Here is a 23,286-nt window from a genome sequence, read left to right as displayed (position 1 = left end):
ATGAAATGCCAACAAAATATAAATATACATGACCACCATTTCTTTAAACTACATTCATTAGGCAAAAATATTCCTTTATTTAGATATTTACACTTAGCTTTTTATCAACACATTTAGATGTCATAAACACTAACATTAGAAATTCCAGAGAAGTAAATTTTAATATAATTTACTCTTATAAGAGGAAGACATAAAGAAATGATAAAAAGACCACATTTTGTGACATCCTCCTTTAAATACAACTAATCAGTTATTAACCTATTTGCTGCTGTAACAAGTTATCAAAAACTCACTGGTTTAAAACAACACAAATTTATTCTGATGGTTCTGCACATCAGAAGTTTGATACTGCTCTCCCTGGGCTAATATCAAGGTGCCAGCAGCCCTGCACTTCTTTCTAGGGGCCCCAGGGCAGAACCCGTTTCCTTGCCTTTTCCATTTTTTATAGGCCACCTGCATTCCTTGCCTCATGGCTTCTTCCTCCTTCAAAGCCAGCAAAAGTGGTCAAGTGTTTCTACATTCCACCACTTTGACCTCCTATTTGCCTCTCTTTTCCACTTTTTGGGATCCTGTGATTCCACTGAGCCCATCCCAATTAATCAAGATAACCTCCCCATCTCAAGACCCTTAACTTAATCATATTTAACTTAATCACATCTACAAAACCCATTGCACTATAACATACTCATGGTTTCTGGGGACCTTTAGGTGGCCATTATTCTTCTATCTACCATAGTTGCCCTTGTCAGGACAAACTCATGGTAAATCCTAGGTTGGGAGACACACTAATGGTTTGAACAGAAAATATGGAATTTGGAACCGAGAAAATCCCTCCTTTCTATTCTGTCAGACTTTTACTGATGAATCATAATTAATTGCACTGGAATAACAGAAGAAATAGCTTGCCATTCAAAACCATGAGGGAAGAAAACTATTTGAATGAATGTCAATTTCTTTTTTCTATGCTGGGGATCAGTGTTGGACGTGACCTTATGAATTCTAGGCAAGCACTCTACCACTGAGCTCTATCTCCAGCCCAAATCTGTTGATTTTTCAATCCAAACAGAAACCACAAAAGCTTATTTTCTGCATTTGTTTTACATGGCATTCAGGAACTACCATTACTATATAGCAGCCATTAATTCAAAATACAGTAGTAGTTAGGAAGACTACACTTAAGCATGCCAATATTGAGTTCTTATGAACTTTTAAAATAAAATACCCAAAGGATTATTACATATATGTTTGTGGTGAAGAAATCAAATTCAAAATTAAATTATATAAATACATTATAAGAATTTTTTAACAAATATTTTTTCAGTTGTAGATGGACACAATACCTTATTTATTTATTTTATGTGGTATGAGGATCGAACACAGTGATTCACACATGCTAGGCAAGCACTCTACCACTGAGCCATGACCCCAGCCCCAAGACTTTTTTTTTTTTTTTAACTCCCCAGGCACTGTTCTAGCCGTTTAATTTTTTCCAGTTTAGCTTCAAATCTTTTTTGACTCCAAGATAGAAGAGCAATGTTAGAGACATTCAAGTTATAGCCAGCATGTACCAATTCTTTGATTCGACTTTTTAAAGTACTTATGCTTGAATCCAGAACCCGAGGACTTTCAATTATTTGTAAAATACTAATTTTTTCTTCTATGAGGCAGTCTATTTTATCATTAAACTTTTTATCTGCCAAGAACATCATATCCGGATAGCTTAAGACAAATTTCTGTACCTCTTCTTCAGTACATCCAAGAGAAAACAGCTTCTCTTTGATATTTGTATAATTTCTTTTGGCACATTCTGTAGAAAGGTCTAGAATTCCAGCTCCTGGACCACATAGCAGTTGCAGCAGTTCTTCCTTGTTCAAGTTGAAAGTTGACTGTAAAAATTCAATGTTAGCTTTCACCCGTTTGGTGCTCTGAATTAAGATGAAAGGATTTTTAGAAATTATCTTCCTGACAAAATCTGTGGGATCATTGTGACCCAAGAACAAACAGACTTCCTGCAAAACTTCAATCATCTGTTTATTCAAATCAAGACTATTGGAAAAGGTGCGAGGGGCATTGGCTAATAATCGACACAGGCATTTCTGGGACAATCCAACTGAGTAGAGGAACTTTATATTATTTTCTAAATTTATATTGTTATTGGACCGAAAAAAGGATTCAGGAGAACGTTCCAAAATATTTACAATTTCAAGGTCTGATGTCATAATCTTTCTCCACAGATCCCACCGTTTTGAAAGACTTTCAGAAGTGCGTGTTATAGCTCGTGGATATCTTGATATGATGCTAGCAATCACTTCTTTGCTAGCTCCTTTGGACAAAAGGAACATCTTTAGGTCCTGCTCATTCGTAACCATTCTATTAAAAACTCCAGGCTGTCGTTTCTTTGCCATGTCAATATCAACTCCCATAGTAAGTAAGTTGTTCAATAGGTCCTCATTCTCCAAAGGCTCATTGTCTCCATTATTACATGTCACACCAAAAAGCCTAAATGAAACTGATTTGAGGATTTCTGCTGAATAGCGAATCATCCAACATCTTGAACCAAAGAAAAAGTTACTTCTCATATACCAGAGGTTTCTTGATGTCATAATGGTCAGGTATCCCAAACCTTTTGGAAAGCTGCATAAAATAACACATAAAATTACACAAATATCTGCATTAAGTAACTAAATGACCATATTATCATCCTACAAGCATCACGGTCCTTTTTATAAGAAAATACCTATACTTTTAGCTCTCCTGGTGCTAATGGTAATAATTCAGCACTCTTCACTCTCTAGCTCACTGCTTCTGTTGGTTATCTGTAACCCAAGGCTGCTATCATTTTTAACATAAAGAAGAATGTGATGGCACCATCACTGCCCTAGAATTATTCTTTTTTTTTTTTTTCTTTCTTTCTCTATTTGACCTTACTTGCCTTCTCTACCCAAAACCAGGAGTCCTTCTCCATCTCTACTTTGTCCTCCTGGTTTCTAAACCTTTGGTTTATTCCTAATAAATGACATTTTCATTTCTGCCTTGTCTTCCAACTTCCCAGGTGTTTGATCTTTCCCTGCCCTTAGATACCAGGCTTCTTTGCCTCTGGTCTCCTGTTTTCAACTTCTAAATCCAGCCCTGAAAGCCAATACCTCAGATTATCTGATTTCTAGCTAAATATATTTTACTGGATTTATGCTATCCTTGAAATCCATGCAGGCTTTATAGCTTTAATTCTTACCATATACAGACCTCTGGTCAACAGCTCCTGATTCTAATATCCATCTCATTCACTTTACCTGATTGTCCCCTTGGTTGTAATGCAACAATTTAAAACAATTTTTATGTTCAAAAATATGCAGTTAGGGAACTGGGTGTGTACCTCAGTTATAGAGTACCTGCTTAGCATGTATGAGGCCCTGGGTTTTCAATCTCTAGCACACATGCACATAAATACACACAAAATCTAGTTGTGATAATTAATCCACATACTCCACAATGAGACCTCTCTATATTGCTCAAATTCCCAAGTTCAAGTGATCCTCCTGCCTCAGCTTCCCAAATAGCTGGGACTATAGGAATAAGCCAATGTGCCCAGATTTATATAAACATTCAAATGCAATTTTTACCATTTTCCTCTACCCTATCACCATATCACACAAGACTAACCCAGGACTGTCTACACCTGTTTGACAACACTTTCAGCTTCTATTATGGGATTAAAACCTTTTTTTAATATTTATTTTTTATTTTTTTAGTTTTAGGTGGACACAGTATTTTTATTTTATTTTATTTTATGTACTGCAGAGGATAGAACCCAGTGCCTCACGCATGCCAGGCAAGCATGCTACCACTTGAGCCACATCCCGAGCCCCATAAAACCTTAATAACTACGAACTTATATATGATTATAACCATAGGTCCCTATTAAATGAGCACCTTCATTCACAGGAAATATTTTATTAGGAAAGCAACAGAAAATCGTTCTTCTATTTCTTAATCTATCAGAGGATTTGTTCCTATAAACTACTTAAGTTCTGAATCATACAACACATAGATTTGTTCCTAAACTACTTAAGTTCTGAATCATACAACACATAGATTTAAAAAAAAAAAAACTATTTTCTCTTTTTTAGAATATATGGCTGCTTGCAAGCAACACTCTATGACAGATTACTGAAACTGTCTGATACAATTTGAGCCTGCTATAGCAAGAAAGTGTAACCTATTCCAGTGTTCTCTCTTCCATGAGACAAGCTGTTATATAGGCTTAAGCAGTATTTTTTTAAATAGAATATATGGCTGAAACAAATTTAGTTCTTGATTTCTAATTCCTTACAACGGTATCTTACTTACAGGAGGCATGTCCCTTTGCCCCTTCTCTCAATTATGCATAAAACAGAAAATAAAGATAAATAATTCCAACCCACCACTAAAATTCTTGCTTAACATACTGCTTTTAGGATCAATTTCAATGAAAACCTCTTTGTATGTGTTTTTTCAATTACTCCAATTTGAACAAAAACTTAGATTGTGCCTACATGCTAGAAACATTTCTGTGGCTCACATAGTCTACAGATTCTCAAAAGAACTAGGAAAAGATTCTAAAACTACAGACTCAAATAACATTCAAACTCAAAGGCAAAGCATTCACAAAGCAAACATCAAACAATAAAAACAAATCTAAACTCTACTGAGCTTACTATTCTTCAGTTCTCCATAACTCCACATACTATTCTATAACAACATTTCTTCCAAAAATGCATTAATTTAGAAATTCAGAAATAAGATCCTTCTTCTAACTCACGAATAAAGACGACCTTTCACAGCTCAACAGCCTGTTCTCTCTTCCACGCTCAAAGGTGACCTCTACTGGAGAATGGGACAGAACACCGTCAGCTAGATATCAGACCAACATCTCTACAGAAGGGTGCAAGATAATCCAATGGAATGCAGGGGGAAAAAATACTAAAACTCTAATGTATTCGTGTCTTAGCCTTTGAAAATGTACACTTCTACATGTTGTATAATGTATACAACATAATGGCACTATAAGACAGGTATGAATTACTATTTGTGAACTTTTTTATTGATAGTATGTACAAGTTGAAGTACCACTAACATAAACAGAGCTGAACAAGGCACAGAACATTCAGCAGAAATTCTAACAGCAATTCAAAAATAAGAGAAAATATATGCTGAGTCTTTAAAAAGTAACAAATCTTTCACAAGTAATTTCATCTATTTGAGTGAAACTCAGAGAGTCACCCATGATAAAAATCTAATTGAACTTTGCTTTCTTCCTCTTCCTCAACCGTCATCAAATCATGTAGATTCAGCTTCATCTCTGAACTCCAATCTCTCTACCTTTTTCTGTTCTCATGCTCTTAAAAGTCTTCATATTCTCTTCCCCAAGCCATACCAGCTAACTAACTTGCTTCTTACACCAGTCACTCAAAACTGCCACAATACTGATATTTGTAAAAGAAAGATCTGATTATGTCCCTCATTCTGTAATTAAAGACATTTTCAGTTCCCTCTCAGAAAAAAAATAGACTCCACCTTCGAAGCCCTCACCACTTAGTTCAAACTACTTTTCCAGCTATCTCTTCTATTATCTTCAATCAAACTCACTGCCTAGCATCATCACCTCTCAGATCTCAGAACCCATTCTAGTCCCCCTATCTTTGCTTAAGCTGTCCTTTCTTTCAGAAAGGTTCATATTCCTGATATCTACCCATCGTAAATAGTTTTCCCTCAAATCTTTAACTTAAAATATTTACTGTTGAAATGAATCACTTGATAATAATTTATTATTACAGAACTGAAATATGAACTGGATTATAACACTAAAATGAAATAGTGACCTCAAAAACTGAATGAGCAGTTCTCTGCTAAACCGAAAATCAATGGTAATTAACAGTACTGACCATTAGTGAACATATGAGAAAACAGGAAAGTCTCAAATACTATTATTGGAGGATAATTTAGCCCCATCTATCACAATTTTAAATGTTCATCTTTTAACTCAACATTTCCACTTCTTTAGAATTAAACAAAGGGAAAAAAGGACAAAAATATAACAATATTGTTATAAAAAAGTATGCCCATCCTAACATTTGCTATAGCAAAAAGAACCCCAAATGCCCACCAACAGTAAAATTATTTAACAAATTGTGGTATGCTATGTGATATAATACCATACAGGTGCTAAAGAAAATCGTAGCATACCTAATGCAATTAAAAATATCCAAGATATTCTCAGTGGTAAACTGCATAAGAATGGATTATACTTTTAAAGGAAAGAAACAGTAATACACACAGCAAAAGGAAAAAGTGAAATTACATTTCTGAAAGATTAATGGGGGCTGTATCATTTCAGAAATATTATGATTTATTTAATGAGTATATGTTATTTTGCAATCAGACAAAAAATGTAAACAAATTAAACTGGTCTAGGGGTGAATTATGCAATGGAAACTGTGTTACCTTTATTTTTCAATTTATAACACAAAAAATATCAGACTTCAAAAATACCAATGATTTTTACATTAGCAGCTCTTCTCCAGTCAAGTACTCATATAATATCTAGCAAGGTAAATAAACAGCCTGTTACAATTTGGATCTGGAACGCCCCAGCAAAGGCCCATGTGTTAAAGGGTTGGTCTCCAGCTGGTGGCAGTTTCTGGAAGGTAGTGGAAACTTCAGGAGGTAGGACCTAGCTGGAAGACATAAGTCAGTGTGGGGAAGGGTATTTTTGAAGGACATATTTTTGTTCCAAGACCCTCCTCTGCTCTAAGGAGCAGTTTTCTCCACTAGGTGCTCCCAGTCATGATGTTCTGCCTCACTCCAAGCCCACAGTGATGGAGCCAAGTGATCATGGTTTACCTCTGAAACAATGAACAAAACAAATCTTTCCTCCTTTAAGTTGCTTTTCTCATGTATTTTGTCATACTGACTCACACAGCCTAAGTTATTAACTTCCTCAATCAACAAATTACAAAAATAATAAATATTTCATAATTGTCTTCAATTTCTCTCTCAAACTGATTCAATTTCTCAAAACCATATATTAAGGGCTAATGTTCAAACTTAACACACTGAAAATCTCTGTACTTGTAACTTGTGAGGTCTAAGAAATAAAAGAAGAGGATTGGGACTGGGCTTGTGGCTCAGTGGTAGAGCGCTGGGTTCGATCCTCAGCACCACATAAAAATAAATTAAATAAATAAAATAAAGGCACTGTGTCCAACTACAACTAAAAAAATATTTTTAAAAAAAGAAGAGGATTTATGTTCCCTTCTTCTCTACAATTGGCCTATTAAGGGGCTTCTAATGAAAATGGCTAATCACAGGCCCTAAGGCAACACATTCCAGCTGATCTTCTTTTGACACAGCAAGCTAAGTAAATATGGAGTTCTTTGGAACAATGCATTTCTCCCCTTACTGATCTTAATTGGACTTTTCATCCCTCCAGAAAAGCAGAAATCACTTTTTCTATACATGGCACCCCCTCCCCCCCAAAAAAGAAACGGCGAAACACTGCCAAGAATTCATAATAAAGAACAACGCATGATACTTCTGTAAGATGCATTACCTCATGTAAACTGAATATCTCTCAGTCAACTAAGAAGAAAACTGCTAGTATGCGACTAACGTGATGGGGAAGGGTAGTGAAATCTCGAATACATTTTGTAAAACCAGAGCTAAATGCTTCATACACATTGTCTTAACCCCCATGTACAACAACCTAAAAAGTATTACTTCTAAAATTACAAAATCTAAAAGGGCACCCAGACCCCTTAGTTTGCGTAGAGAGTTTGAACCCCGCTTCATCTTTCTTCACTCAAAAACCACAGTAATGACACATCAGAGGCTCTTCTCATCCCTCTTATTCCCCCAAGGGAAGCTCGGCAAGGAGTTGAGCTTAAACCAAAGACACCCAGGCACGCTTTCAAACAAAAACAAAAACCGGCTAGCCCCCATCTCACCTGAACTGTACACAGTAGCAAGGATTACCATAGACGCCATCTACTTCCGCGGCAGGAATCCTAAACTGGACCGAGGAGAGGAAGTGGAGAAGACTAACTTCCTGCTTCGGGCCGCGCGCATATGTGACGTCATCGGCCCTGCGCCCCGACGGCCGGCCGTGCTTTAGTCCTCAGTAGCCCGACTTGAAGAGCCCTGCAGAGGGCGGTAAGAGACCGTTGTGAGTGCGGGGATTGGCGTGACTGGGCCGGTTTTGAGGGCGTGACAGGGCGGAAGCTACCCACAGGCCAACCTGTTTCTCTATCAATGAACCAATTCTGTTTTATCTTCCGCTTAGATTTCTCATATTTGTTGTCACTTTGAATTAACTTTGTTTTGTTGGTTTGTAGGATGAAGATTTATCTTTGCGAATGGAGTCACTAACAATCAGTTTATCTAGTAAGTGAAACTACTTACTGCTTTTCTCCAGGTTTAAAAAAAAATCGATACTGAAAAAATTCGAAATGACTCCTGTGTGCATTTCTAAACTCTACTTCTACGTGGAAGTGATTCCTATGTCTGCATTAACGTTTACCATTACATAAAAATATATAAATTTAGGTATATAAATTGCTTTACAATCATAATGTAAAACAAAATCTATTTTAGGAATCATTAAGTTCCATACTTAAAGAAGGCCTTTGCGACTTTGGAGCCACAGTCTTCTCATTTTACAGATGGGAACACTGAAACCCTTTAGAAGCCAGCAAGAGAATGTATGCTTTGGGGATGGGGCTGTAGCTCAGTGGCAAAGAGCTTGTTTAGCATGCTTGAGGCCTGAGATTCAATTCCCAGGACCACACAGAGAGATGGGGCATGTCTTCTGTGTTTTATACCACATGCCCTCTTGCACTGACAGATTATAAAACATTTCTTCAGATCAGGTAACAGGTAGAACTTTGTTTTTGTGATCTCTTGTGCATAAAGGAAATTGGTTCTTCTGAAAATAAGTTTCATATTCCATCCAAATTTTTCTGAGTTCAGATATGCTATAATTACATATTATAAAATATTGAAATAACAATAAAAGTGAGTAATGGCTGGGTTAAGATGGTATGTTATTAATTGGAATTTTTCTTCTATTTCTGCAATGATTTTTTGAAATGTGCTCATTACTTCTAGTAAGAGCAATGACTAATACCTTTCTGTTATTTATGGAGCATTACAAAAGAAATGTATATACCTTGCCTGTATTTTATTCATTTATTCAATGAACATTTATCAAGCACCTGCATTCTAAGGCCCTGCTTCCAGGCTTACAAGCCTTTATATATAGTGGAAAACAAAACAAAGTTCCTGCCCTTCTGGACCTTAGCTTCTCAGACTGAGTGTCTTGTTCCTCTACTTGCTTCTCCCATCTGCCTTCCAATAGTTGACTCAAGTCTCTACTAAAGTAATGAAATTAAGAAAAAGAAAGTGTGATTTAAATATGGAAACATTTGAGGGCTGGGGGAAAGACCAAAGGCAAAGAGTAACAGATGAAGGAACAAAGAGGAAAACAGGATGAAACAAACTCATAGGAACATGGTGAAAAAGAGTTTTTCCTACAGACTGTTCTAAAGTCTTCATCTTTCTGAGTGTTTTATGAAGGCTAAAACAATTCTAATTTTAATTTCAAATTTGTATTATCATATTACATCTCCCTTACAAATATTTTTCTTTTCTGAAACAGTGGTATTTTTATATGGTATTTATTTTTTTATTTTATTGTAGCAGTAGATGGACAGAATGCCTTTATTTTATTTGTTTATTTTTATGTGGTGCTGAGGATAGAACCCAGTGCCTCATGCATGCTAGGCAAGTGATCTGCCACTGAGCCCCAGCCCCAGCCCCAGCCCTGGTATTTGTTTTTTAAATGACCTTTCTTGGGGGGGGGGGGGAAAGTCAGTATCAGCAATACCACCACCACCACCTTTTTAATACAAAAGATGGTCACAGAGGAAAGGCACAGACTCTGGAGCTCACCATCCTCAAAATGGATTTAGAACTCAGGAGCTAGGCCAAAAGTCAAGTTCACATGCAGAATCTGTGCTATACTCTAAATTGCCTCCTGCCATGTTACAACTAAAGACTGTTCTGTTGTGTCCAATGTGCCTACCTGTCTTGCTCTGCCACAGAGGTTCACAGATCCTCATTTGACCACTCATGTTTGAATCTCAGAAGACCCAATTAAGGTCAGAAAGGAAGTCACCCTCCACTGCCCACGCTGTTAATATTGCACACTGATGGGACTCCTGGATTCAATAAAAAATGTATCACCTACCTCCTCATCAACTTCATCTGTCAGCTTCCTACAGTCTCACTTGAGTGCCCTCAGAGGAATGTCTTATCTCTACCCAGGACTCTACCTACTCTCTCTTCTCTTGCCTGTGGCTGTTTTTTTACATATGAAAACAAATGATAAATCTACAAGGTGGTCAAGGTTGATTAAAGCAGTAGGTAAAAGTTGCCCAGAGATTTTTTAAAGTAGTTAACACTATTTATTTTCAAACAAACAAAAAAGATAGCTCAAAACTGCCTTCCTTTTCAAAACAGTTGCTTTTTAACAACCTTACTAATGATTTTACTTCCTGCAAATTTCTTTCTCTGAAAGACTTGCTGAGTCAGCTTTCCTACTCCCACACTCACTACCACAAATGTCTGTGGCAAAGAACTGGATACTTAGCCTGGCAAACTTGCTGATTCTGGACCAATATGATCCTGGCTTCCCATGGAAGTTGGATTGCCAACATCATCAGGACAGAATTGTCCAGAAGAAACAGGATCATCTTTTGAGATTCCATTCAGTCTCAAGTTTAAATACCTTTGGAACTGTTTTATTCTACCACGCTATTAATCACCCTGAAAGGATTCTTAATCATTGGTAGAAAAAATTATCTCACCAGAGAGCTGGGAATTCCCCAAATATTCAAAAAAATGAAATAAAATCTTTCTTGTCCAGAATCATCCTTCTTCCTTTAAAGATTTATTCCTTATTATCTATACTGTGGTGATTTCAAATTGCAAATATATTTGAAAGGGGAAATGTATTAAGCCAATGTTGGGCAAAATTTTTATACAAAGGGCCACATAATAAATATTTTAAGATTTGAAGGTCTATGTTGCATATTCTTTCTTTCTTTTTAAACAATGCTTTCAAAATGTAAACACCATTCTTGGCTTGAGGGTGGCCTACCCATGAGCCATAGTCTGCCAACATCTGCACTAAACTATAAGGAGCTACACTCATAACTGTAGCTTAGTGTGTTGACCACTGTATTATAGGCATCCAAAGAATAGGAATCTTAAGAGAAAGAACATAAAAGAGGAAAATATTTAATAATATTTGAAAACACTCATCCAACACTATCTGCCAGGTACTATTCTTATTACTTCACTTATATTATTAACTATTTAATTCTATGATGGAAGTATTAGTATCTCCACTTTACAGATGAAGAAACTGAAATAAAGACTAAGTACTTAAGCTCACACAGGTAATAGAACTAGAAATAGTTCTTACCCTCTGGTAAGAGCATTTCAATTTTTACTTACTTGCTGCAATCTTGTTAACTTCCTGTTTATTTTATTTGATTGTGGTGCTGGGCATCAAACCCAGGGCCTCTCACATGCAAGATGAGTGCTCTACCACTGACCTATATCCCCAGCCCTGCCCCTGGGTTTATAAAGAGCAGTTACTCATATCTTCTACCAGTACTTTCATTACTTTTTTTCTTCCCACATTTTTAATTGATGCATTATAATTGTACATAATGATGGGATTTGTTGTTACATATTCCTGTATGCACAAAATATAACAATAGAATTTGAGCAATATCACTGCCCAACACTTCCTTCCCACCCCTGGTCCTTTTCCTCTACTGATCTCCCTTTGATTTTCATTAGATCCTTCCCCCCACCATACCACCTTTCTTTCACTATCTTCCACATATGAGAGAAAACATAAAACCCTTCACCTGAATTTAGCATATTTCATTTAACATAATGGTCTAAAGTTCTGTTCATTTTTCTGTAAATGACAGAATGTCATTTTTCTTTATGGCTGAATAAACTCCATTGTGTATATATACCATATTTTCTTTATCCGTTAATCTGTAGATGTACACCTAGGCTGGTTCCATAGTTTGGCTATTGTGAATTGTGCTGCTATAAACATGAGTAGCACTATAATATGTTGATTTTAGGACGAATAATGAGGAGTGGTATAGCAGGTCATATGGTGATTCTATGCCTAGTTCTTTGAGAAACTTCCATACTGATCTCCATAGTTGTTGTAATAATTTAGAATCCAACCAGTAGTGTAAAAATATTCATTTTTCTCCATTTCCTCCTCAGCATTTATTATTTGCATTCTTGATGAGTCCCCTTCTGACTGGTGTGAGAAGAAATCTCAGTGTAGTTTTTATTTGCATTTCCCTAATTGTTAATGATGCTGAATATTTTTTCATATATTTGTTGGCCATTTGGATTTCTTCTTTTGAGAAGTGTGTGTTGAATTTGCCCATTTATTAATTGGGATTTTTTATAGTTTTCAAATACTTTGTATATTCTAGATATTAATCCTGTGTCATAAGAGTAGCTAGCAAAGATTTTTCTCCCATTCTGTGGGTTCTCTCTTCACATTCCTAATTGTTTAGTTTTGGGGGGGCAGGTTTTTAATTTGATGCCATTCCATTTATTAACTCTCAGCATTATTTCCTGAGTTTTAGTGGTCCTATTGAGAAAGTTATAGCCTGTGCCTATATGCTGGAGCATTAACCTACATTTTTTTTCTAGGAGATGCATGGTTTATGATCTAATTCTGAGGTCTTTGATCTATTTTGAGTTGACTTTTGTGCAGTTTGAAAGGTAAGAGTCTAGTTGCATTATACATAGCAATAACTAGCTTCCAAGTACCATTTGTGAAAAAGGCTGTCTTTTCAGCAGGGCCCCATGGTGCACACCTGTAATCCAAGTGGCTTCAGAGGCTGAGGCAGGAGGATCGAAAGTTCCAAGCCAGCCTCAGCAAAAAGTGAGGTGCTAAGCAACTCAGTGAGACCCTGTCTCTAAATAAAATACAGAATAGGGCTGGGAATGTGTCTCAGTGGGTTGAGTGCTCCTGAGTTCAATTCCTGGTATTAAAAAAAAAAAGCTATCTTTTCTCCAGTGTACATTTTTGGCACCTTTGTCAAGAATCGGATGACTATAAATGTATGGGTTCATTATTATTTTTATTTGTTTTTCCTTTAAATATTTGAATGATCTGGACTTTATTTTGAGACAAGAAATGAAGTAGAGGTTTTATTTTGTTTTCCAAATGCCTAGTTGATTGTTCTAAAATTATTTAATGAGTAATGCTTTCTTTGCACAAGTTTGAAAAGTCACATTTATCATGTATTAAATTATTTCTTTACTTGAGAAAATTTACATTTATTTAATGTCAAACAACATTAAATTTTACACTGCATATTAGATATTAGTGAAATGCTCATTATTAACAGGTTTACACAAAGGCATGAAATGAAAAGCAGAATTTTAAAAAAATATTATTTTAGTTGTCAGTAGACCTTTCATTTATTTATATGTGGCGCTAAGAATCAAACTCAGTGCCTCACACATGCTAAGCCGGCCTCAGCTTGGACTCTGGCTTGGCTTCCTTGACCTCGTGTTCCAGGGCCCCGTCAGGAGCTGCTTCTGGGTCTCTTGGGTCAACTGTCTGCAGAGGGAGGAGAAATTGACCGGCTCAGGCTGGCGCAGTCGGTGCTGCCTGGGCTACGGTTCATCCTGGTGAACCTGGCTGTGGGAGGAACTGGGAGAGAGAAAGGTTCAAGACAGAGGCCGAGGCTGGGGCCCAGGCAACGTCCCCTGGAAGCACTGACACTTGTCCTGCTGCTGGACTCAGCCCAGGCCATCACAGCCGACGTGTGCTGGGCTTCCAAACCCCCGCGGCTGGCAGGGACCCCACCCTGTGAGTCTGGGTGGAAGGGAAGAGCCCTACAGCCCAGGAAGGCCAAAGGGATCCAGGCCACCCTGGTCCCAGAGCTGTGCCCAGCTTGTCCGGCCGGAGGTCCTACCTGTGTGCTGGCTTGGAGGTGGGGACACGATGATGAGGGGCAGTTTAGGGTCTTCATAGAGCAACGTCTGAAGGGGCCCCAGGCTGCCCGGCCACGCCCTGAGGTGTGGGCTGTGATTCTGCCACCAGCCCCTTCGGCTTCCTGTGGCCAAGTCTTCTAGCCCAGAACCTTGACTGGTCGGCATTTAGCAGGTGGTTTCTGAGTGCGTCAGTAGCTAGGGACCGCCAGGGGATGCGGGGACGCTGCACTGTGGCTTAAGGAGCAGGTTTTTCTCCACGGCTCCTCTGAGACCTGCTGGTCACCGGACAGTGCAGGTGGACCGAGAGCCTGCTGTCCTTCCTTGGGTCACGGCAGGGCTCGCTGCAGAAGCTCGGGAGGGCTGTCACACCTGTCTGAATCAGGCTGTGGCCAGGCTGCCACACTTCAGTATCTATCACTGCACACTTGGTGCCATGCAGACAGCAAGCCCAAGGTTACTGGGAACGAGGCTGAGACGAGCAGCCTCGTGAAGGTGCCTTGGTACGATTTACAAGGCTTGTTTTGCTTATCATGGTGTCCTCCAGTTCCATCCATTTTCTTATAAATGGCTGGATCTCACTCTTCTTTATGGCTGAGTAATACTCCATTGTACGTCTACACCATATTTTCTTTATCCATTCATCTGTTGATGGGCTTCTAGGTTGATTTTGAATTTTCACCACTGTGACTAGTGCTGCAATAAACATGGGTGTGCAGAGCTCGCTTTGGTGTCTTGGCTTTGTTCCCTGAGGTATATACTAAGGAGTGTTCTCTTAGTCTGCTGAGGGCCCTCCATTCAGTTTTCTGCAGTTGTGCTAATTCCCACCAACGGAGCTTTAGGGTTCCGGGGTTCCTTTCTCTACATCCTTGCCAGCAATTGTTTTGTTTTGTTTTTGATAATAGCCATTTTGATGGTGGTGAGGAGGAATCTCAATGTAGTTTAGATTTGCATTTCCCTGATGACTACAGATATTGGGCATTTTTCATATATTTATTGGCCAGTTACATCAACTTAATCTTAATTTGCATTTATATTTTACCACGAGGGAGGATGGGGATCTTTTCATATGCCTGAAGCCATTTGTACTTTCTTTCCTCAGAACCCTTCATCTGTTTATGTCCCTTGCCCATATCCTCTTGGATTATTGGTCTTTTTTTATTGATTTTTAAGAGCTCTTTGCAAATTGAGAAAATCAGCTCTCAAAAAAAAAAAAAAAGAAAAGAAAATCAGCTCTCAGCATATTGTAGGTGTTACAAATACTGGTCTCAGTTTATCTCTGATCTGTTTGATTTGATTTGTGCATTTTTCTTTGCAAAAATGTTTTACTTCTATTTAATCAAATTGGTGATTTTTTTATGGCTTCTGGGTTTCCTGTTATCTTAGAAATGCCTTTCCCACTCTGAGATTATTAAAACACAAACTGTGCTTCCGTGTTTCCCCTGAACCTTGCTGTGGGGCTCATGCGTGGAAGCAGCCCTGCAGCTTCCGTGACCTGAGGCTGCTCCACGCTCTGTGAGGCTCTCCCCTTGCTCCCTGCCCAGGCCACGCTGCTTCTGGGGGGCTCTTGGTGCCACCATGTTTGAGTGAGCCCAAGTTTTCATTAAAGTCACCAAGGACTTTAGGGCAGGGAGTAGACCTGGTCAGTCCCATTGGCAAACTCCCTCAAGAGTTGATGTCCACCAGACCCCATTTTGGTAGCAATCCAGCCTCGAGTACAGCCCCACAGAGGAGCCCTGGGAACAGATGGAGAGAGGGTTTTCCTCCTGGGGGAGAGGTCTCTTTTGTGTGCAAAATGTATTTCTGATTTTAAAATGAACGAAATATGTAAGTATTGTCCCAAGAAATGACTGAGGCCAGGTCCCTATGCTCATCCCACCCAACGCTCCCCACAGCTGCTCTGCTGCCTGATCTGCCTCTGTCCTTGCTGTGCGTTCACAAAGGAGCCTCGACTTATGACTTATTTACGGGCGTGGATTGGCTTATGTCTGCGATGATCAAAATCACCTGAGCAGATTGCATACATCTCTAATGAAGTCAAAATGGAAAGTCTCACCTTTCTCGTTTCCTCCTCCAAATTCACTCCACCATTAACAGTTGATGATTCCGGTTCTTCCAGGGATCACTTACAAGTAAGATAAGACGTACAGCCCAGGTCCTGCTGTGTCTAACCTAACATGGCTGCCGTGCACGGATGGACGGGGACTGTGAGCTAGGTGCCCCGCCTCACTACAGGGGGTGAGGGTGGCCCTGAGGAGTCGGGCTTCTCCTGCCTTCTGTCTCCTGATGTGATTCACCTCGACGACACCTGTCACCCTCCGGCTTCTTGCCTCCCCTCTAGGAGAGACAAGGACGTGAGCACACTAGCTTTTCTTTCTGCTCTCCCTTCTGCCTCCCGGGTTTTATTTGTAGTCATTTTTATACGCTCAAGTCTCATGTTCATCTTCTGTTTTGTCATCTTTACCGTCTTCCCTGTGTGCTTACAGGCTGGTTCTAGATACTGAAAATGCAAGGAGGACATTCATGTCATGAGAGGGATCCAAGTCAGATCCCCAGTGCGAGGCCACTTCTCGCTCTAGGGTGGCTATCAACAAAAGAGGCCAAGGCCAGTGTTGGGGAGGGAAAACTGGGAGCCCTCACGTTGCTGATGGGAGTGTGAACTGGTGCTGCCCCTTTGAGAACAGCTGGGCAGCTCCTCGGCCAGTTCCACAGAACCACCACGTGGGCAGGAGTCCCCTCCTAGGTGTCCGACCCAGAGAAACGGAGAGCCTGAAACCGGAGCCCTGGGGTGAAGCTGGCCTCCCTGCTCCTCCTGGCAGGGGGTCTGCAGGCCGCAGCCTCTGCAGAGAAGCGCAGCAGTCTCAGTGGCGGCCACGGCCTCCCAGGCTGCGGCAGACCCAGCGCTCACCTCAGATTCCCCTTCTTTCTGGGCCTCGTGAATTCCAAGAATGAGATCCACACACCAGGATGAGTGAAGGAGTAGGATTTATTAAAGGACACAAAGAAGAGCCGATGGCAGGCTTCCTCCATCCGAGTGTGTGGTGGGCACCTTCATGGAGCACTGGGTCACTGCTGTTTGTCCAAACCCATGGGGATGAGCGTTGGGAACACACTGACACTAGGGTCCACTCTCCAGTGCCGACTTCCTTGTAGGCCTCCCCACTTCCATTTTCCCGTGCGTTAGCGGATGGAGGTGGTGGTCGCTGGGTGGCCTGCGCTTGCAGGTTCTGGGCTGCAGGTGTGTGGAGTGAGCTTCGCAGCAGGTGTCTGTGCCGTGCCCCAGCCGGCTGCTGAAGAGCGACAGGTCCGTGCACCTTGGCTGGCGGCACCTCAGGACCGCAGCGCCCTCTTGACGGGCTTCACGGGGCTGCTTCTCATCAGGGACCATCGGCCAGCTCCTTGGCACCCAGGAGTGGTGTCAATGCCACACACGAGAACTTGCACATGAATGTTGACAGCAGCATTATTTACAATAGCCTGAAAGTGGATGCAGCTCAGATGCCCCGCAATGGATGGACAAAACGTGGCCTGCCCGTGCCAGGGAATACCACTTAGCTGTAGAAACAGCATGCCACCGGGGTGGACCTTGAGAACATCACAGTCAGCAAACGAAGCCAGTTCATCAAAGATCCCACTTACATGCGTTCCCTGATAGGCAACTATCTACAGACAGCAAGTAGAGGAATGGTTGTCTAGGACTAGGGGAGCGGGGAGAAATGAGGAGTGACACTGGGGGCCCTGGATGTCTCTGTGGAGTGGTGAGAGTGCCCAGAGTTGGTGGCACCACTCTGAATATATTCAAACTGTTGAACTGTACGCTTTGATGAAGCATATGGGATGTAGATTACATCTCAATAAAACGGTTTTAAAAGACACTCAGGATTTTACGACTATGTAAGTATCCCGCCCTTTGGATCCACACGGTCTGGCTGGACCTATAAAGAATGGACGGGAGCCCTGGGCTCTCCCGTGGCTGGCTGCTGGAGAGCAGCTCTTCCACGCGCCCCGGGCTAGGGGAGTCTCCACTTTTTCCTGCCTTTGCACTCACTGGCAGGCAGGTCTGTGTTTCAACCTGATTATTCGTTTCCATTATTTAAAGTTAATGATAAAAACATGTGCAGGTGCTCCGTGTAAACCTTTTACCTATCTTTGAAAAGTCCCGAGCTGCCTGGATCTCCCTCCGCGTCTCCCCACAGTGCTTCGTCTGGGGTGAAATCTTCCAGACCTTCGCTTCTGAATCTTTGTGAATCTGAATGGTCTGCAAAGCAGTTGACATTCTGTGTCCCTGTGGGTGTGTTCAGCGAGATCAGTGCTCCCCGTCAGGCGACAGCTTGTCCGTTCCCGGGCAATGCCGCGCTGGTCTCTCTAGGTGATAAGTGCAGGTCTCTCCCGGGTCCTGACGCTGCTGAAGCTCTACCCTGTCCTCATGATGGTGGCTTCCAACTGTCTCCACTTGGGCCTCCTGGGGGTGCATTTTTCCAGAGCCCCATTCCTGAGACAGGACTAACAGGGTCTGGGGTCAGCGCTCAGCTCAGTTCTAGGGTTTGGTGTAGTTCAGGGCTGGCCCTAGGAAACCAGCCTCTTAGCCTCTTTGAGGTAAGAGATCTGCCTCCTTGGGTTTCACAGCCTCAGTGTGCATGTGAGGGGCTCCAGGGTCTCTGGGAGGGACACGCTGTGTGTGGAAATCTTCATGTTAAATGAAGCTCCTCCAGTTGAGCTCAGAGGAGCCACTACCCTGGGATTTACTACATCTCCAAATCAAAGAGACACTCTTTGAGCTCTGAGCAGCCCAGGGCCGCTCTGTGCCACGCTGTGCCATGCTGTGCCTGCTTCTTCCACCTGGCTCAGCAGTGGGGCAGGTGCCGCGGTCCTTGGTCATCGTCCCCGGTTGCAGGTGAAGAGGTCCGTGCTGTTGTTCCAGCTTACAGGGGGGTCACTGATACTCAGAGGTGAGGCTTGCAGAGCAGCCTGTGGCTCAGGAAGGACGTGGCCTGGGGCTTGGCTGAAGGGCCTGAGCCCCCTTCCCAGGGCCGCCGTGAAACTCACTTCAACGGTGCCCCTCATGAAGGCACAGACAGATGGAAAAGAAAATTCTTGCTGATGTATTACCAGCTAGGTGACCCCAGAAGAGCCACCTGCGCTCTGGACAGGCCTCCTCGTTGTTGGTGAGACGGTGATCACAGCTCCTGGTTGTGGTGAGTGTTGACCCGGCATGGGATGTGACAGCTGATGGGGAAGCTCAGCTACCTGCGTCTACCTGGGGCACAGGACCGGGAGCACGTGGCTCATCGCAGAAAAAAGGCGGAAAACCCAGGGCTCTGCTGGGTGTGCTCTGCCTCACTCTCCGGTGAAGATCGGACACCTCTGGGAATTCTGGCCTGGGAGAGGCAGCGCTGGAGACGTGGGTCTTGTGGACGATGGGGACCCTGAGGCAGCTGGTCTACCGTGAGAGCTTTCTACGGGATCTTCTGGTGCGTGGAAGGAGCCCTGAGCTCTGGGTCTTTCCTCCCATGGGGTTCTCACCTGCACAGTGTGCTGCCTCCTGCAGGCACCGCCAGGTGCAGCTCTGTGGTCCTGCTTCTCCTGGTGACGTTCAGAAGGTGGCCTTCCCTCCACTGGCCAGATGTGCCTCCCCATCCCTTCCGGAGACTTCTGTGCTGGAGGTCTGGCCTGTTCAGCTGGACCTCCTGCAGAACCCCCTGCGCCTTTATAACGCACTGAGCATGGCTCCTCTCCTCCACGCTGCCCTCACCCGTCCCTCATCCCAGCTGGCCCTCCCCCCTCTGTCGAAGGCCTGCTGCGAGGCTCCCTTTGATCCAGGTTGGAATGATGAGGCCTGGCACCAAGAGGATGCATCATTATTCTTAAAAGAAAGTTAGGAATCAAACTGCACCACAGGCTGGGCTGGGGCTCGTGGTAGAGCGCTCACCTAGCACACGTGAGGCACTGGGTTTGATCCTCAGATGGTGTGTGTCCATCTACAACTAAAAAATCAATAATTAAAAAAAAACAGAACCACAAAGTTGTTCTGGATACAAGGGGTCACTGTGCACTGAGCGGCCCACGTGGGTTTTCTCCAATGGTGCTGGTGGGCAGTCCAGCTCTGGCTCCCTGTCACCTGGTCTATGAACCTGCCCCTGGGAATAGCCCCAGGTGGACATGAGGAAGCCAGCGGGGGCCCTGGCCCTCCAGGGTCCCCACTGGCCCTCCCAAGCCTGACAAGGACATGCCGCTCAGCCGGGGCTTGGGACTCCCTTCCTGCGGCTCTGGTCATTACCGGCCCCCGAAGCCTTTGGTCCAAGGTTGTTGACCTCCTCAGGGACACCGACGACTCCCCTGCACCGTGGCATGGCTCCAGAGCTCTCTTGGACCCAAGTCTAGTTCCAGAACAATCAACTCTAAGTTGTTCAAGCAGGCTGTGTACATTAAAACGGCCATAAATCACAATAATGAATCCCGCAGCGCAGAGAGAAATCCATGCCATGTCTGATACACAGGGCTCTCACTTCAGTATTCCGAGCACACACCTCTGAGGGCAGGAAACGCAGCGCGCACAGACCCCCGTAAGCAGAAAACACGCACGTAGTAGTGGGGGGAGAAAACCCATCCAGCTCACCCCCCGTGTAAATGCTGTATTATCAAATTTCTTGGGGCTAACAGTTCAGCAAAGAGGATTTATGAACGCATCACTTGACTCTTGGAAGGGTTTCAGCATGATTTCCTGGGCCCTTCAGGCAAGGTGAAGTGGGTCCCCAAGTCTCCGCAGAGCCATAAAGGAAGGGAGAAGTGGCTGTTTGTGTGTGATAGCAATCCCCTGCATCCGAAAAGGCCTCCTACTTCCCACACCAACCAGGTGTGACCTCCACCATGAGCAGGAATGGCAGAGGACGTCCCGCGCTGGACACCAGTGCACGCGGTGCCCTGGGCGGGAGCCTGAGCCGCCAGAGGCTGCCTGGCAACCCAAGGTCAGCGTCTCCGAGAAACTCCTGCAGTTGGAAGGAGAAGCACTGGTGCAGGGGAGCCCGGGCCCCATCTGATTTCCATTTGCAAATGAGCAGAAATGATCTCTCCCACTTACCCTTGGTGATTAACCGCTGGCAGTCGACATCGTACAAACAAATGAGCCTGCCCCAGTTTTCAACTTCAGAAATTGGACATTTCAGAGATGTCGCATCTCAGGTTTCTGGGTTGAGCCAGGGAAATCTACAAGTACCCGACCTTGTGTGTGGGTCTGGCCGACTCTTACGGCAAACCTCTTCCTTCCCATTATAGTCCCGCTTTGGGGTCTAAGCGGGTAGTCACCGTGGAAACTGCCAAGTTGCTTCCATCAAGAGCTCTGCTGGCTGGCTCTTGACTGCTGACGCATGGCACAGAAACAGGGGGCTTGTTCCAGGTCCAGACCGCTCCCAGAAGGGGCGGCATCACTTGGGCCTTGGAAGTGGTTTCCCCGCTAACCCTGATGGTTTCCAGGGCACTTCCCCAATGGTGGTCTCTGGGGGGTCTGGGGGGCAGTGGCACGTGGAGCTACTCTGCAGAATCGTCAGCTTGGACAGCTTTCTCAGGTCCCAGAGGAGGGGACAGGGTGAGGCACCCAGGGACACATGTTGCCACGGGAAACAGAAGCTCTGTCTGCAGTGAAACCTGCACGTCCACTAGCGTCACACACCAAGGACAATTGACCATGGGGGGTACATCCACAGTTTTCAGGCTGGAGCAAGCATTTCCCCGGGCCCCCAAGGGGCAGAGGGACAGCTTGGGACAGAGATGTGTCAGGTGGGAGGCAGTTGGAGGAAGGGAGGTCATCTGGCAATGACAATTCTAGGATCTAGTCTTTTAGGGGGGGTTTGGTGGGGATTGAACACAGCGGGCACATAGCCACCAAGCCACATCCCCAGTCATTTTTTTATTTTTTATTTTGAGACAAGAGTCTTGCTGAGGTGCTTAGGGCCTCGCTAAGTTGCTGAGGTTGACATTGAACTTGTGATCCTCCTGCCTTAGCCTCCCAAGCCACTGGGATCACAGGATGTGCACCACACCCAGGTAGGATCTGGAATTTGTAAAAAAGAAAAAAAGGAGGAGTAAGCAGGAGAAGGAGGAGTGGAGGAAGAGAAAGACAGCCCACTCTTTCGACTCCTCCCAGGCGGGGGGCTCTGACCTCCGTCCCTTGAACCTGGCTTGCCTTACTAGCTTCCTTGGCTGGTAGGATGTGGAGAAGGGATTCTGCGACGCCCTGTGGCCTCTGCCCAGCTCCTTGGAATTCCTGCTGGGGCTCAGCTTCAGCCTCAAGCTGTGAACAAGGCGGGAGAGCCCCTGGGGAGGCCCCTGGATCCCAGCCCGCCGCCCAGCCGGTGAGCCCTCTGGAAGCAGGTCCCCCAGCCCCAGGCAAGCCACCCCGGCCACAAATGCCGGAGCCCAGGCTCGTGAGGGAAATGAAGGAGGGCTTCAACCCCTACATTTGGGGTGGCCTGCCACCCTGCGATGGGGGTATGGGCTCAAGTACACAGGCAGGACGCCTGGGGACGAGCTGGCCCTTGGACTGGCAGCTCCAGACACCAGGGCCTGGAGGTGCCCCCCGCCTGCTGCCTCCTGCTGCGTGGGAGGCCACCCTCTGTGCTCCGTGTCCCTCTGTAGGAAGCCCTACAGAGAAAGCCTCTCAGCCTCCTGTGGGCTGCAGGTGGAGGAGAGGATGCAGGTCCCGCGTGGCTGTGTGCGCTAACAAACCGCCTGTCCCGACACACAGGTGACAGACGGCACGTGAAGAGCTGTTCAGTGTCACCACACACCACCAACTGGAGCCAGGCCGAGGAGGCCACCTCCAACCCAGCGTGGCGCCTGCCAGAATGGCTAAGCCGACGTGTGGCAGCACACATGGTGGCCAGAGGCAGGGAAGCCAGCTCCCTCCCTGTGCGTTCCGAGAGGGGCACGGCCGGCCCTCCCCACAGCAGGGTGGACTGGGCACCCAACAGTTGCACTGACCAGACTCCAGGGGGACAAAGTCTTGTTGCCCGTGGACACTGCCCACGAGAGCTCACAGCTGCTTTGTCTGTGATAGTCCCTGAATGGACACTACCCCGAAGTGCTGTGGTGGGGACAGAAGGTCCCCGGGGCTCACGTGCTGATGGCCTGGTCCCCCAAAGCAACAGGACCAAGTGACCATAAAGTCCAGCCTCTAAACCCTCAGCCAAAATAAGTTGTGCT

At 44.0% G+C, this 23,286-nt stretch overlaps 1 protein-coding gene, 1 non-coding gene and 1 pseudogene across 2 annotated transcripts; 1 reads left to right on the top strand and 2 right to left on the bottom strand.

Annotated features, from left to right (window-relative positions):
- Nucleotides 1–57: 57 nt before the first annotated feature.
- On the bottom strand, nt 58–8,058 carry Mterf1 (mitochondrial transcription termination factor 1). The gene is made up of 2 exons (XM_027956093.2): nt 7,983–8,058; nt 58–2,634 (listed from the first exon to the last, which is right to left on the bottom strand). The coding sequence occupies exon 2, from the start codon at nt 2,601–2,603 to the stop codon at nt 1,452–1,454; it is 1,152 nt and encodes a 383-aa protein (XP_027811894.2). The 5' UTR covers nt 2,604–2,634; nt 7,983–8,058; the 3' UTR covers nt 58–1,451.
- Nucleotides 4,145–4,270, top strand: LOC114108467 (small nucleolar RNA SNORA28). Its single transcript, XR_003585482.1, has one exon. It is a non-coding gene; the product is annotated as a small nucleolar RNA SNORA28 (small nucleolar RNA).
- Nucleotides 8,059–13,618: 5,560 nt separating the features above from the next.
- The window catches only part of LOC114108188 (homeobox protein TGIF2-like), a 79,536-nt pseudogene continuing 69,868 nt past the window's right edge, over nt 13,619–23,286 (bottom strand).

This window comes from Marmota flaviventris, chromosome 1, assembly GCF_047511675.1.
Source record: "Marmota flaviventris isolate mMarFla1 chromosome 1, mMarFla1.hap1, whole genome shotgun sequence".
In the NCBI taxonomy this organism is placed as follows: Eukaryota; Metazoa; Chordata; class Mammalia; order Rodentia; family Sciuridae; genus Marmota; species Marmota flaviventris.
Note: the sequence above shows the minus strand (reverse complement) of the source record. Positions and strands in the feature narration are given on the sequence as shown.